The sequence below is a fragment of the Garra rufa genome, chromosome 14 (genome assembly GCF_049309525.1).
Source record: "Garra rufa chromosome 14, GarRuf1.0, whole genome shotgun sequence".
In the NCBI taxonomy this organism is placed as follows: Eukaryota; Metazoa; Chordata; class Actinopteri; order Cypriniformes; family Cyprinidae; genus Garra; species Garra rufa.
In genome coordinates, this window is record NC_133374.1 from 15,332,811 (window position 1) to 15,349,395 (window position 16,585).

Here is a 16,585-nt window from a genome sequence, read left to right on the forward strand (position 1 = left end):
AAGAAAGTAATTTCAGAATTCTTTGTACAGCACAGAGATCTTTACATAAAATGTTTTGCAAAACACAAATATTATGGGGAAATATGTTTGTTAAACAGTAAATGAACTCAACTAACCAAAGCAGGTGTGGAAACCTTTCACAGGACTCATTACCTTTTTTCTCTCTTTTTGTAAATAGCAGCTAAGCACGTTTCAAAGTGTGTCTGTTTATTTGTCCCACTCTCTAGTCACCCAGATCTGTTTAGCCCTTTTTATCTAATAGATGTTATTGTCGCTTTGTGTGCAGTGACTGTAGATGTATTTACACACTCCTGCCACAGTATCTTAAGAGTAGGTTGGGCTAATGGAAGGGGATTGTGATATTTGAAAAGATTACAGTAATTCAGCCGGTTGTAATGGAGCAGGCTGTTTCCGGAGAGCTCTCCGAGATCTGGAAATGTCACAACAAAGAAAGGAGGAGATTCAGCACATTCGCGGCTTAAATAGAAAGGCGGACAAAACCAGTGGAAAAAGGGTGCGAGAGTGTGTGCGGGAGCATATGTATAAAATATATAGAGATAAAGAGAATAAGAAAGCAGAGGGTCAGAGGTTCCACAGAAATGCTGCTTTGTTGACTTTAATAATGAATAACTGACAGGTTTTACTGTGTTGATATATCATCAAATATACAGAAGCTTTTTTTTACCTCCTGTCTTTTAACTATTTGTGACTATTTTTTTTTTTTTTTTTACTGAGAATTATGTATCATCTGAAACCTGAATAAATAAGGTTTTTATTGATGTATGGTTAGTTAAGATAGGACAATATTTAAAAATCTGGAATCTGAGGGTGCAAAAAATCTAAATATTAAAAAAAAATCACCTTTAAAGTTGTCCAAACTAAGATCTTAGCAATGCATATTACTAATTAAAAATTACGTTTTGATATATTTACAGTAGGAAATATCTTCATGGAGCATGATCTTTATTTAATATCCTAATGATTTTTTTGCATAAAAGAAAAATCTATAATTTTGACCCATACAATGTATTTTTGGCTATTGCTACAAATTTTCTCATGCTACTTAAGACTGGTTTTGTGGTCCAGAGTCACATTTAATTGATCTTGATTCAGTTGATCACATTATGATGCAAGTAAGAAGGTAAAATAGTGTGAGAAAAATGCAGGATGAGCCTGTGTGTAAGGCTGCATTTCACCCTTTAAATTACACCAGAGCAAAGCCGTGATTAAATGTGAAGTTGCTGAGTCTTTTTATTTTTATCTGTATGTGCTTACCAGAGTTCTCACTGTAACACGCTGTTGAAACAGACATTCAGTTTGGGAGGCATAAATAGCCTCTGACAGGCTTTCTTTTTTGTTGGCGAATATAGATTTCTGTGTCAGATGGAATAGCTGTAAGTGTATCAATAATGTACGGGAGCCCCAAGTCTCCGATGTAATTTAATTCAAGTTGCGATGAATTATGCCTCAGTGTTAAGCCGAGAGTTCTGGTGCCTCTGGGCAAAAGAGCAGGGGGTTGTTTTCTTTTTTTCTCTCTCTCTCCCCCTTTCCTCTCATGTCTGTTTTATCTCTGGAAACTGTACAAACAAGATGCAGCAAACGACGTGACCTCTCGCGCTGTGATGTAACAGGAGTTCACTGAGAGAGCTGGGATAACATTTAAATATGCTATATTTGACGTGAGACCACAGACACACACACACACGCACATCCTGTACCGGGCCTGTTAAAGACAGCTTGAGGTTTGAATGTGTATAAATCTACATACTTGAAAACAGTTGCTTCCGCATTAAATTTAAATATGAGTTTGCTTCCTCTGTGCGTGCCGTATGCTGCAAAAATCACACATTCACATCCTGGGCCAGCAAACATAAAAACAAGAACATATGGTTTACAAAAAGATCAACAATTTTTATTACAAAAAAGTGCAAATGTTCATCTTTAACAACATGTATTCATGGATTACTGACAGAATTCAACTCAAAGTAATGGTTCAGTAAGGGAATCAGATGGTGGTTCATTAACCACTGATGGATTCCATTCAGTGAAGCATTTATCATACTAACTCTAACTGCGTATTTGCCTTAACAGTTCATTGAAAGAACCAGCTCATAATAGTGAGTCATTTATTCGGGATTCACTGAGTATGCTGTTCGTGCTGTATGATATGTGACTTACCAAAATGAACCAGTTCATACGAGTCATTTGTTTGTGAATCATTCTACACTTTTCATGCTGTGAGGTGTGGAAGTCTGTTTCCACAACTAAATAAAAAAAAATAAAAAAAAATGTTTATTGTGACTTTTTATGTCACAATTCAGACTTTTTCTTAAAATTGTGAGATATAGGCCTGGTTTTATAGACAGGGTTTGCACTAAGCCAGGATTAGGCCATAGTTCAATTAAGACATTTAAGTAATTCTAATCAACAAAAAAAACACTATTGTTGTGCGTTTTGAGATAAAACAGGCACTAATGTATTTTAAGATCAGTCAGTGCTAGTTTCTTTCAGTTGAAACAGGTCAGACTTACATTTTAGTCTAGGACTAGGCTTAAGCCTTGTCTGTGAAACCAAAGTAAAGTCAGTATTGTGAGATATAAACTATAGCAATTCAGATTTTTTTTTTCAGAATTGCGTGATATAAACTTGCAATTGCGATTTACAAAGTCAGATTCGCGACATATAAACTCACACTTGCGAAAAATAATGTCAGAATTGTGAGATGAAAACTCGTAATTTACTTTTTTTTTCTCACAAATGCAAGCTTAAATCTCACAATTTTTTTTTTATTTTTTTTTATTTTTTATTTTTTAGAATTATGATATGAACTTGTATTTTCGAATTGTAAAGTCAGAATTGCAATATATAAACTCAGGATTGTGAGAAATAATGTCAGAATTGTGACATAAAAACTCCCACTTGACTTTTTTCTTGCAAATGCAAGTTTGTATCTCACAATTCTGACTTTTTTTTAGAATTGTGAAATACAAACTAGCAATTCTGACTTTTTTCTCAGAATTGTGTAATATAAACTTACAATTGCGAGTTATAAAGTCAGAATTGCGATATATAAACTCAGGATTATGAGAATAATGTCAGAATTGCGAAATAACTCACACTTGACTTTTTTTTTTGCAAATGCAAGTTTGTATCTCGCAATTCTGACTTTTTTTCAAAATTGTGAGATTAGCAATTGTGACTTATAAAGTCCTATTTTGAGGGGGGAAAAAGGCTGTTCTGAGAATTGCATGTTTATATCTCAAAATTATGACTTAACTCGCAACTCAAGATATAAACTTGAAGTTGTATATTGATTGCAATATAGAAAAAAGTCAGAATTATTTCTCTAAATTGCATGCTACTGCAATTCTGATTTTATATTACGCAATTCTAAGAAAAATCAGATTAGCGAGTTTATATCTCACAATTCTGACATTATAACTCGTAATTGTGAGTTTATATCACGCAATTGTTACTTAATTTCTCAGAATTGAGTTTATATCTCACAATTCTGAGAAATGAAACCAGAACTGCGTGATATAAACTCAGAATTCCAAGTTATAAAGTCAGAATTGTGTGATTTTTAAAGTCACAATTGCAAGTTATAAAGTCTGACTTTTTTTCTCGCAATTCTGACTTTTTTTTAAATTGTGAGATATAAACTTATAAATAGATATAAAGTTATAAATTCAGGATTGTGATTTTTCTTTTCTTTTTTTTTTTCCAAACTCACAATTGCAAGTTATAAAGCCAAAACTGTGAGTTATAAACTTGAATAAGTCTCGCAATTCAAAAAAAAAAAAAAAAAAAAAAAAAATTTTACGGGGGAGAAATAACTGATATGTTCTCAGAATTGCGAGTTTATATCTCACAATTCTGACTTAACTCTGAACAGTTCTGACCTTATTTCTCTGAACTGCGGGGTTGGTGTCTCAAATATGAATTTATAATTTATAATAAAGAATACATTTGCGACTTCATAACTCGCAGTTCTGAGAAAAAAAATCAGATTTGCGAATGGACAGAAACAGTTATTTTCACGAAATTCTGACTATATCACCCAATTCTGAGATAAAATCAGCTTTGTAGGTTTATATCCTGCAATTTGGATTTAATTTCTCAGAATTGCAAGCTTATATCTCACAGTTCTGAAAAAAAGGCAGAATTGTGGGTTTGTATCACGCAACTCTAAGGAAAAAAGAGATGTAAACTTGCAATCGCGAGAAAATAGTCAGAACTGTGAGAGAAGTCGTCGCAATTGTCTTTTTTTTCTTCAGTGGCAGAAATGAGCTTCCATAGTGAGGACAACTCGAGAAAGATGTTTCTTGTCAATTTTCTGCGGTACTGGGTATTTATATTGGTTCAAATTCAGTATGAACTGCAAACTCACATGCACTCAGCATACTTGCAACAATATGATTTATTTTTGTCATGGTGCTGAAAAGCACTGCAGGAAAGATTAAAACTTTGGTTACTGTGATAAATGTTAGAAAGCTATGCATTTTTTGTGAACACATGGCGGACACTTGTGAAAATAAAGTCTGGAAAAATAAATACTGTTTACTGTCCAGTGTGACAATATAAAAGGAAAACAATGTTGTTCGTATAGCATTGAAAAGCCTCTTCTTTTGACCTGCTTTATTTGCTGTCGGGATATGAAGTTGATGGTGAAAAGTGTTTTTCAAGCTCAATATCAGAGATGAAAAATGGATGTCTGAATGAGGGGGGTCGAGTCGATTTGCCTCTCTGTCTGGCTTTATGAACGATCTCGAGTGGTACGGAGGGCGGAAATAAGACTGATTCCTCAGGCAGCCCACCTCAGATATACAGTAGGCGCAGGGAATTCTAACTCCATCATTGTGACAATCTCAGCGCGGCAGGGCTCGTGAAGGTGTCCCTGTTTTGCGGGACTCTGCCTGTTTAGAATGCATATTTATTTACCGAGTTTGGTTAAGTGCCTTTCATGTCAGGCATTATGTGATCCCAAATTCTCGAGAGTGAGGCAGGCGGGCGGCCCGGCTTTTTGCAGTTCTGAAAGTAAAAAAAGAGTTGGAGTGAATGAATCAGCTTTCTGATTCATTTCTTCTTTATCCTCCCTGTCAGATGAGAATGCTTTTTTCTCTCGCTCTCGCTGAAAAAGAAACAAATCTGCTTTAAAGAGCAAAATTTCACTGTCTTGTGTTTTGCAGCTACTCTTGAGGTTTTCATTCTTTCTTTTCACAGTGGATTATTCAAAGTGAACATTTTCAGATTATTGATTCTCTTTGTCTCCCACACAAGCTGGTCTATTATTGTGATTATGAATATGCTATTTCTGATTCATTTAAATAGAAGGACGTTTGTTTTTAGGATTTATCTCAATCAGGAACATTGCTCTTTTTTCCCATTTCTTTATTTATTTATTTATTTTGTAGTATTTTTTCATTGTTATTTTTATGAGGCCACCAGTGTCAGTCCTGGCTTACTCAATGCTCTAGCAAAGAAAATAATAAACGCTGTAGCCAACAAAGGAATAAAAATAAAATAAAATAATTTTCAAACAGCTGTATTATTATTATTATTATTATTATTATTATTATTATTATTATTATTATTATACATTTGAATTATTTAAGTTAATTTGAATAAGTTTTTAATAAATAATAAGTAGCAGGAAGTTAATTTGCAGGATTTATCTCAGGAACATTGCTTTTTTTTTTAAATATATATATTATTTTTTTATTTTTTTTTTATTATCATTTTACATAATAAATGCTCTAGCCAACAAAGGAATAAAATAATATAATAAAATAAACATTTTTAAACAACGGTATTATTATTAAATAAATGTTTTAATAAGTTTAATTATTTGAATAAAATTAATTTTAATATGTTTTTAATAAATAAAAATTAATAAGTAGCAGGACATTAATTTTCAGGATTTATCTCAATTGCTTTTTTTTTATTTTATTTTTTTATTATTATTTTATTATTATTTTTATGAGGGCACCAGTGTCAGTCCAGTGTTACTCGGTACTCTAGCAAAGAACATAATAAATGCTCTAGCTAACAAAGGAATAAAATAAAATATAAAATCAAATCAAATAAAAAATAAAATAAACATTTGTATATATTTAATTTGTATTAAGAAAAATAATATATATATAAGTTTAAATATTTTAAGTTCATTTGAATACCTTTTTAATAATTTTTCTAAGTTAATAAATAGCAGTACGCTAATTTTCAGGATTTATCTCAATCAGGAACATTGCTTTATTTATTATTTATTTATTTAACTGTATTGTTTTTTTTATAAATACATTATTTAAAAATATATTATAATATATATAAAAAAAAATATATATATATATATATAAATATATTATAATATATATATATATATATATATATATATATATATATATAATATGTTTAAAAATATAAGCTACTTATTATTTATAAGTTAATTATTTTGATTCTTTTGTTTTTATTAAAAACAAATTTATTATTAATTTATTTGCTAATAATAACACGGCCAGTGCTTTTTTCTTTTTTGAGAACATATATATTTCCTACACGTTTAGCATAATGCTTTTGATCTACATTTCTGAAAGATTGGCTTGTATGTGAGGTATGCCAGCAGTCAGCAGCCTGTGTTGTCTTTGATGAATGTACCTTTGTGAAATCAGCCCTTTTCAAAGTCAAAACAGGTGGCTGAAGTTTTAGTGTGAGTGACATTTGTTGTCACAAGGTCAGGGCAGCAGATTAGCAGATTGGATCTAATCTATCCCTAACCAGCCGGCTAATAAGCCGCGTGTGTGTTCTCTGGAGCTGATCGATCCTGTCTCACACCTCTCGCCCGCTCACACACCGGCTCTGCCAGGGACACGGACACTAATGGCCACATTTGCTCCAGCCCACCGGTACCGTGTTCCCGCTCATGATTTCCCGACAATTAGCGAGGCGAGTGGACGCACCCTGTTCTCATCTCTGCTGTCATCCTTTCCACTCCGGACTTCCACTTAACCTGCTCTCTGGGGTGAACGCTAGATGTGAGATATTATGGGGTTTTGATTGCGTTCACACACACACAAACACCTTCAAGTCTCTGTTGGGCTCCGTGTGGCAGTGCGGTCATTAGACAGGTGGCAGGGCTAAATGGACAAATAAAACGTTTGGTAACACTTAGCCTTCATTAATAAGTCATTATATAAATAATTCTAAACATTATATAATTAAGCAGTGAGCTATTTTGAATTTAGATGTGGCTAAAGGGCTTTACTAGGCACACCATGCACAGACATCCCAGCAAACACTTCTCACCTGAGTCTGTATTTACTAGATGTGACCCTGGACCACATAAGTCGCACGGATATATATTATACTGTAGCAATGACCAACAATACATTGTATGGGTCAAAATTATCGACTTTTCTTTTATGCCAAAAATCATTAGGATATTAAGTAAAGATCATGTTCCATGAAGATATTTTGTAAATTTCCTACCATGCACAAATATTGTCTTATCCTAACAAACCATACATCAATGGAACGCTTATTTATTCAGCTTTCAGATGATGTATAAATCTCAGTTTCAAAAAATGGACCCTTATGACTGGTTTTGGGGTCCGGGTCACATATAGCATGGCCTTAAGTGGTTTTTTGCTTTTATTAAAATGGCTACTATGTAATATAAAATAACGTATAAAAATAAAAAAACAATTTTTACAGATTACAAATTAAAATGTACATTGAAATTGTTAAAATTGTTTATAATGCTTAAAAGATTAGACATTCATATACATTAAAATATGAATATAAATAAAATATTTGAATTCTTAAATATCTCTTTTTAAAATAACTTTCAAATAACTTTTTTTTACTTATTACTATTAATTTTGGCCTTTTTCATTTTTTTGTGGTCATATATATATTTTAATATATTAATATATTTTATTAGGTTTATATTTTTATTAAGTTAATATTGTAATTATTTTATTAATATTGTAAGATTATATTATATTAATTAGAATTATTTTTTACAGATTATAAATTTATATATAAAAGTTTGTAAATAGTTTACAATACTTAAAAGTTCAGACATTCATATATATTAAAATATTAATATAAATCAAAATTTTTATTTTTTATTTTTTTTACTTTTGTAGATTATCCGTTGAGCATTTTAATATTTAATTTCAATTTCTTTTTTTTAAGTATTTTATTTTTGGCCTTTTTAATTTTTTGTGGCCTATATATTTTTAAATATATATATATATATATATATATATATATATTTTTTTTTTTTTTTTTATTAAATTAATATTGTAATTATTTTATCATTTTATGATTTTTTTAAGCAGGCAGAAAATTGCCTATATTAAAACATTTATACAGATTACAAATGAATTTACATTAAAGTTGTTCAAATTGTTTATAATGCTTAGAAGAGCAGACATTCATATACATTCAAATATTAATATAAATAAAAATATTTGAATACTTAAATATCATTTTTTACTTTTGTAGATTATCTGTTAAGAATTATATTATTTAAAATATAATTTATGAAAAAAAAGTAGCATTATTTATTATGCTAAAAGCATTATATTATGTAATATTTATTTTAAAAAGGTATTATTATTTTTTTTACTTTTAATTCTTTTTGGCCATATATATTTTAATATTAATATATTTGTATTAAATTAATATTGTAATTATTTTATTAATATTTTAATATTTTATTAAATTAAAATATTAATTATTTTAGGATTTTAGGATTTTTTTAAGCAGACGGGAAATTGCCTACATTAAAGTTGTGAAGATTTTACAGATTTTTTTTACAGATTACAAAATTGTTTATAATGCTTAAAAGATGAGACATTCATATAAATTCAGATATTAATATAACTGATTTTTCCCCAATTGTGTAGATTATCAGTTGAGCATTATATTATCTAATATTATTTTTAATATATTCATATATTTTTTCTTTAAAAAATGTCTCATTTTTTAAATAATTTCATGATTTTTATAATAATGTAGGCGTGATGCCTTGATATCACACGCAAAGATCGCTGCGTTTTCAGTTGGACTTTGTTTCAAAGTCAATGCCCTGATATGGTCACAAAGTGCAGTTATCCACCCATCAACAGTTCTCCCTCTTGTCCTTTCCTCCTCTCGTCTCCTCCTCGTCTTTCTCCCCCCTGTGCAGGCGTGATAACGGAGCTGCCCCATGCTCTCAGGTCATTAGCCATGGGCCTTCGTAGTTTCATTAACGAGGGAAGGGAGCTCATCATTGGCCTACCTCGACTGACGAGGGTAATTAGTTAAGTAATAATGTGGAGCCATAGTCATGGCTCTTAAATGCCCATTGATGACAGTCAGATCGGAAGCCAGGCTTTCCTCGCCTATTAGCAACACACAGAGATTGCAGGCCTCATCACTGAAACCACACACTGACATAATTACACGCATCACACTCACACACACACGCGCTCTCTCTTTAGTGCCAGTGCCTAATGAAGGCATGTTGTATTTGGAGAAGTCCTGAGGACCTGAATACTGATTACGAGTGCTTGTTGGTTTATGCGCTCGTTTTTGGAAAAGAGACAGCAGTGTTCGAGTCGCAATGTCTGAAGTTTGTAAGCCCTCTCGAAGCGTGGAAGCTTTCTTTTAGCGCTTTGGTTGACGTATAAGGTCATTTGAGAGAATGGAGGCGTTATCTTTAACAGATATCTAGATTTCCTTTATCTTTAGGTGATGAAATTCAAGGATATTTTCTCTTGCAGTTAACATCAAGGTCAACATACTGTCATACAGTCACCTAGCTTGATGTGTTACATGCTGGGTGGATTAATTAATTTAGAAGAGCTCTGCCAGTTTTTCAAAGGTATTCATTTTTATTTTGGGCTTTGGCAATTAAAATGGACCAAAAGATTATGCACATCACATATGTGTCTGGAAGATCTGTAGAGAGAGCTGATGTGTTAGAACAGCTGGGATGCTGGAAAAGAAAACACATTTAGGCCAAATACACACTACAACGCAAAATCTTGTTCCTTTGCACACATTTAAGGAGTTATTTTTTATTTAATTTTTATTATTTTTGTTTGTTTGTTTGTACAGTGCATGCCGTTTACTAACTAATCCCAAACTGTATTTATTTAGATCAGGGGTTGTCAAACCCTTTGATGTCAAGGACCATCAAATATGACTTTTTTATTATGTTAAGTGATTTAGATTTTTATATGTGACCCTGGACCACAAAATCAGTCTTAAGTAGCACTTATTTGTAGCAATAGCCAAAAATACATTGTATGGTTCAAAATTATCAATTTTTCTTTTAATGCCAAAAATCATTACGATATTAAGTAAAGATCATGTTCCATGAAGATATTTTGTAAATTTCCTACCGTAAATGTATCAAACTTAATTTTTTATTAGTTATATGCATTGCTTAGAACTTCATTTGGAAACTTTAAAGGCAAATTTCTCAATATTTAGCATTTTTTGCACCCTCAGATTCCAGATTTTCCAATAAGTTTAAGTTAATTTTTTTTAGTTTTAGTAATTTTATTTATGTATTACCATAGAACTTTATAAGTTTTTCATATATTATTTATATTTCATTTTATTTATACTTTATTTGAGTTAATGATTTTTATAGTTTAATTAAACAACACTGGTGGAAAAAAAATGATACATTCAAGCTGAATTTTATAATAGGTGACTCCTTAAAAATATAAACGCAAATCTGTATTTACATGTTTACAGACCCATTTATATTATGTGATAAGCAGTATATAGTATTATATACAGTGTTTTAATTTTATTTATTATTTAGTATTTATTAGTATTTTGCATTAATGTTTATTTTTTATATTTCATATTTTATATGATCAAACTTGTCATGTTTTGGGTTTTATATTTAGCTTATTAAGTTATTTTATTTTAATTTTACTTTAGCATTTTTTTTATCTAATATTTTTATTTTTATTTGAACTTAATTTCAGTTCATTTTCAGTTTCAGTTTATTTTGTATAGTTTAGGTTAACAGTAACAACACTGGTGGGGAAAAATATGAAATATTTAAGCTCAGTTTTATAAAAGCAGTATTTTTTGGCAAAATTCTTTTTTTTAAAAAAGGGGGAAAAAGAAAGAATATATGCTCTTCAAAAGTTTTTGACCGGTAAGATTTTTAATGTTTTTTTAAATAAGTATTTTCTGCTCATCAATACTGCATTAATTTGAATAAAAATGCAGGAAAAAATGTAATATTGTAAAATATTATTGCAATATAAAATTGTGGTTTTAATATACTTTAAAATAGAATTTATTCCTGTGATGCTAAGCTGAATTTTCAGCATCATTACACCAGTACTGTGATAAAATGTTAAAAAGAACAGTGTTTATTTAAAATAGAAATCTTTTTGTAACAATATACCATTCAAAGTTTGGGATCAGTAATTTTTTTCTTTCTTTCTTTTTTTGAAATAAAATAATACTAAAATAATAATTCAGCAAGGATGTGTTAAATTGAAAAAAAGTGATAGTAAAGACTTATATTGTTACAAAAACTTCTATTTTGAATAAATGCTGTTCTTTTGAACTTTCTATTAATCAAAGAATCCTGAAAAAAGTATCAACGGTTCCAAAAAAATACTAAGCAGCACAACTGTTTCCAGCATTGATAATAAATCAGCATATTAGAATGATTTCTGAAGGATCATGACACTGAAGGCTGGAGTAATGATGCTGAAAATTCAGTTTAGCATCACTGAAATAAATTATATTTGAAAGTATATTAAAATGGAAAACTGTTATTTTAAATTGCAATAATACTTCATAATATTACAGTTTTTTCTGTATTTTTGATGAGCATAAGAAACTTTAAATATCTTATTTATCCCAAACTTTTGAATGACAGTGTATATCACTTTATTAATGCATCTTTACACTTTCTTCAGCGCCCCTTGGAGGTTCCCAGGATTATTCTTTTCATTTGATTTTAATATACATCCATGTGTTTTAAACCACATACTTAAAACATGAAAGGGTGCCAAACTTCTGTCTTGTAGTGTGCATTTGCCGTTAGCCAGGCGAGCTGAAGCTCCAGAGAAGAGCAGACAAGCGTCTGTAATATAAATGGACAAATAGAGGTTGACATGGTGAGGGCAGATTGTCTACTATGCCCTACCAGAGCCCCTCATAGTGCTCATCGTCAATTCCAATAAGCCATTCGTGCACATTTACCACTATACTTACCCTAGGCGCAGTGTGCACGATGGAGTGTATACATGCACCAGTAATCAGTCTGTCAGACACTACATACCCTCCCGGTCATCCGTGCCTTTATTGGGCTTAAATAAAGAGTGGCTGCATCTCTCAAGTGGTCGAGGCTTTGTTGACACATTGTGCGCACAACGGTGTGCACAATGTTAGGGTTAATATTTCTTACCGTGTCACTACCGCAAACCCACGGATCCTTCATTCGGGAGCTGTACTTAATTTTGATGCGGGTGTTTGCAGTTGGTCTGTCACTCTTGACGCCCACTCTTTGTGTTCTGTCATGAACAGACTTTTAACCGTGCATTGTGGAGGAGGGCGAAATGTCAGTCAGCACAGCAGGAAAATTATCAGTGGAAGGCGGCAGGGAGCCGGCTGGGGGGGGGGGGGGGGGGATCAGGGGGAAGTGCCCTGGGTAGAAATGGTTCGATCATGAGGACCAGATTGGAGTGGCAAGACAGTAGAGGAATGATGAGGAAACAAAACAATAAAAACAGTGTTTTTTTATTTGTTTATTTAAAGAACTTCTCCTTTTTTTGCCTGAAGACAGTGCACGGCATGCCTTCGCAAACATGCAAACATCAAAAGCGCTCTCTCAAAAAACTACAGCGACATTAAGACAGTACATTACCGACTGAGATGCACAAACACTGTGATTTCACAGCCTGTTTGTTTTAGTCCCTTTCATTTCTCTAACAAGTGATATATTATCCCTATGAGAGTTCTGATAGTTTGTCTGCAAGGTGACACAAGCCAAAAATGAACAACATTGTTGTTATGTCCTGTGGGCAGTACATTTGTAATAGTCGGACAGTTCCTTGATGCAATAAGTGGTCTTATTAGTACTGAAAGGACATCTTTTGTGCTCCATCCACAGGTAGAATGTAAGAAGGCCCAGCCGAAGGAAGTGATGTTTCCTCCAGGGACGCGGGGGAGAGCCAGAGGTCTGCCCTACACCATGGACGCCTTTATGCTGGGAATGGGCATGCTGAGTAAGTGTCATCTCAATTTCCTGCTTACAATTATTCATACATTAACACTGTCAATCACTGCTGTAATCTGATCATTGACTGTGGCGCTTATTTAAAATCAGCATGAAGCAGCATTCAGCCCATTTTACTTCTGTAATGCAGCTTTAAAAAATGTAGACGGGGTTTTATTTGATCCAACGGGATTTGATTGGATTGTGAAAAGTGCGTTTTACATATGGACCAGCACAGTTAGCTCGCTGTTATCTCTATGTGACCGGTGATTGAAGAACAAGGGTTGTAAATTAGAGGGTAAAAAGTAAAGTAGAGAAGCTGAAACAGAGCAAGTTCTGACATTTTCATAAAAGATTTCAAAGACAAACATTTTATTCTTTCGAATAATGTGCACCAATGAATCATTGAAAGTATGAACAGGAACGTCTATTATGAAAGTACTGTAAATGAGGTCAAATTTGATTTCACGTTGATTTTAAAAATGCCTAATGATTGGGTCTTGTTCGCTAACCAATGCATCCATGTGTATTTTTGTGTAAAAAAAAAAAATGAAGAAAATGTCATTGATAAGTTCACAATGTTTTTCTAAATGTACAATGCATATATATTTATACAAAAGTTCTTTCTGGTCCTCGAATCTGATTGGCTGAGAGGAGTGCAATATTCCAGTGATATTGGAACTCCAACTGTTTTTCCGTTTGCGGTGTATCTCACAGCGATTGTCAGAGTGGCCACCCAAATCCACTAAAATTTTATAAATAGTTCTGTTTAGTTATAGTTTTTGTGTCACAGAGTTTTTTTAGGCAAGAATGTACTTGTTTAGACTTCAAATATGTAGTAGCCGAGAACAGCCTTACCTCGGCCAGATCTTCTAGAATTTGCCGCTAACTCTGATGTTTCTGTAGTGGTTAAACTTGAGATATAATTTGTTTTGGGTAAATCTAATGGGCAGTCTTTTGTCTCATTAATCTATTATTTGTTCCAGAGCTAATAGTTTCGTGCCTATGGCCAAATCACAACCATATGTATACTTAGTAAAATTTCTAGTTGGAGTTGGATTCATATTATTATTAGGGCCGGGACTCGATTAAAAAAATTAATCTAATTAATTAGAAGCTTTGTAATTAATTAATCGAAATTAATCGCATATAAATATTTGACCTGAGAACAGTGAGGAGTAAGATTTTTTTCATATGGATTTTTAATTATACCATTGAATGACTGAATACATAAGCTTAAGCAACAAAATATTGTTTATTTTTGTTCAACCAAGTCCAACAGACCAGTGCAATATTGCCATTAAGTGTAGCAATAGGCTCGATGTCCTACGGTGAGATGCACACAACCATGCTCTTATCGACGCTTTCATCCATTCGTTTTTTATAACAAAATTTCCCATCCACAGGGCCAACCAAAGCGGTCTCATCAGCTTCTTTGCCCATGTTCACTGTGGTTTGTTTTTGTCTGAACGCTAGTTGGTGCTCCAGTATAATCGGTCCGCCGAAACTTATCCAGTGAGAAACGTTCCGCAGTGCAAAAATAAGTGCGATTAAAATGCGTTAAAAAAATTAACGCGTTATTTTAAGTCCCGGCCCTAATTATTATACAATATTTTATATACAGTTGAGGTCAAAATTTTACATCCTCCTTTCAGAATCTGCAAAATGTTAATTATTTTACCAAAAAAAAGAGGGATACAAAATGCATCTTATGGTTTATTTGGTTTATTTAGTACTGGCCTGAATAAGTGATGCTCCAGAAGGAAAAGCCATGCATTAAGAGCTGGGGGTGAAACTTTTGAACAGAATGGAGATATGTATATTTTTCTTATTTTGCCTAAATATCATCTTTTTTCATTTAGTACTGCCTTTCAGAAGCTACAAAAGATAGTTACATGTTTCCCAGAAGACAAAATAAGTTCAATCTACCCTGATTTTCAAATTCAAAAAGTTTTCACCCCCCTGCTCGTAATGCATTGTGTTTCCTTCTGAAGCATCAGTGAGCATTTGAACCTTCTGTAATAGTTGCATATGAGTCCCTCAGTTGTCCTCAGTGCAAAAAGTGCTAAAAGTCCAAAGAATTTGTGGAACCTGAATGATTTTCCTGAAGAACAGCAGGCAGTTTAACTGTTCAGGAGAAACAAGGCACTCATGAACAACTATCACTAAACAAAAAAACACAGCTGTGGATCATTCAGGTAAGAGCACAGTACTAAGAATCAAGGAGATGTAAACTTTTGAATGGGGTCATTTTTATAAATTCAACTATTATTTTCTCTTGTGGACTGTGTAAACATCTTTCGTGTGAAATATCTTATTCAGGTTAGTACTAAATAAACAATAACATGCATTTTGTATGATCCCTCTTTTTTTGGTAAAATTAACATTTTACAGACTCTGAAAGGGGATGTAAACTTTTGACCTCAACTGTATTTACTAGTGAATGAGACCCACTGATAGGAAATTCCATGTTCACTGGGTCAAGGTCCAGTTACTCACCGAATGTGATTTTAGAGCAAATGTTGTCTCATGCTGACCTCAGAGACAAATGTTCGTTTCAGAATGATACTCGTAAATATGTCTGTTCACGCTTTAAGCATAGATGCTGAGCTTGATGGCGTGGAACAAGTGCATCACTGTAAACTCAGAGAACAAAATGCCAAATCATAATGTTGGAACAGGCAGACAGGGAGAGGCAACAGCCCATTGAAAGAGCTCCTCGGAGAGAGCACTGGGACCGGCGCTCCGATGCTGGCACTGCGCTCGCGTTAACGTCGCCACGCTCTGCTAGCGGCTCTACGACTGCCATGCCAGTTGAAACTCCTCTCCATTTCTGCTGGGAGCTCCGCTTCAGAGTCTTCACGGATACGACATGTGCGTGCTATCACAGAGACGAGCGATGGAACCCGTCAAACACCACAGCCGTCATCCTGACACCGGCAAGAGCTTGTCTTGACGTTTTTCTGTAGATTTGACGTGTGTCAAGAGGACAGGAAACGTAGAATCAGACAAGAATACCCGCCTCTTAGCTCCCCCCTCCCAAACTTACACCCCCCCCTCACCAACCAACTCCAGTGACAAGAGATAATTACTGTGAGATTGATCGTCTGCTGAAAGTAACTGAAGCAAATAAATCGTTTGATGCCTGGTGCAGAATGCGAATGGCAGCTAATGGGTGAAGCTGCAGGAGAGGTCGTCCTGCCCGTAATTTGACTTGATGAAGCATCCTCGCCGGGCCCGCATGAAATATGCTATTGATATTCAGCCAGCTCCGCTTCCAGCCCCACCAAATCCCTAACCGACCCTCACCAGAGCAGGGCTCTGCATTATAGTGCT

The 16,585-nt window shown here is 33.3% G+C and overlaps 1 protein-coding gene across 7 annotated transcripts in view; it reads left to right on the forward strand.

Annotated features, from left to right (window-relative positions):
• The window catches only part of msi2b (musashi RNA-binding protein 2b), a 299,604-nt gene that overhangs the window by 223,449 nt on the left and 59,570 nt on the right, over positions 1–16,585 (forward strand). For all 7 annotated transcript variants that reach the window (XM_073817253.1, XM_073817254.1, XM_073817257.1 and 4 more), the window contains exon 9: positions 13,145–13,259. In XM_073817253.1, coding sequence (XP_073673354.1) covers positions 13,145–13,259 — 115 coding nt within the window. The remainder of the gene's footprint in view (positions 1–13,144; positions 13,260–16,585) is intronic.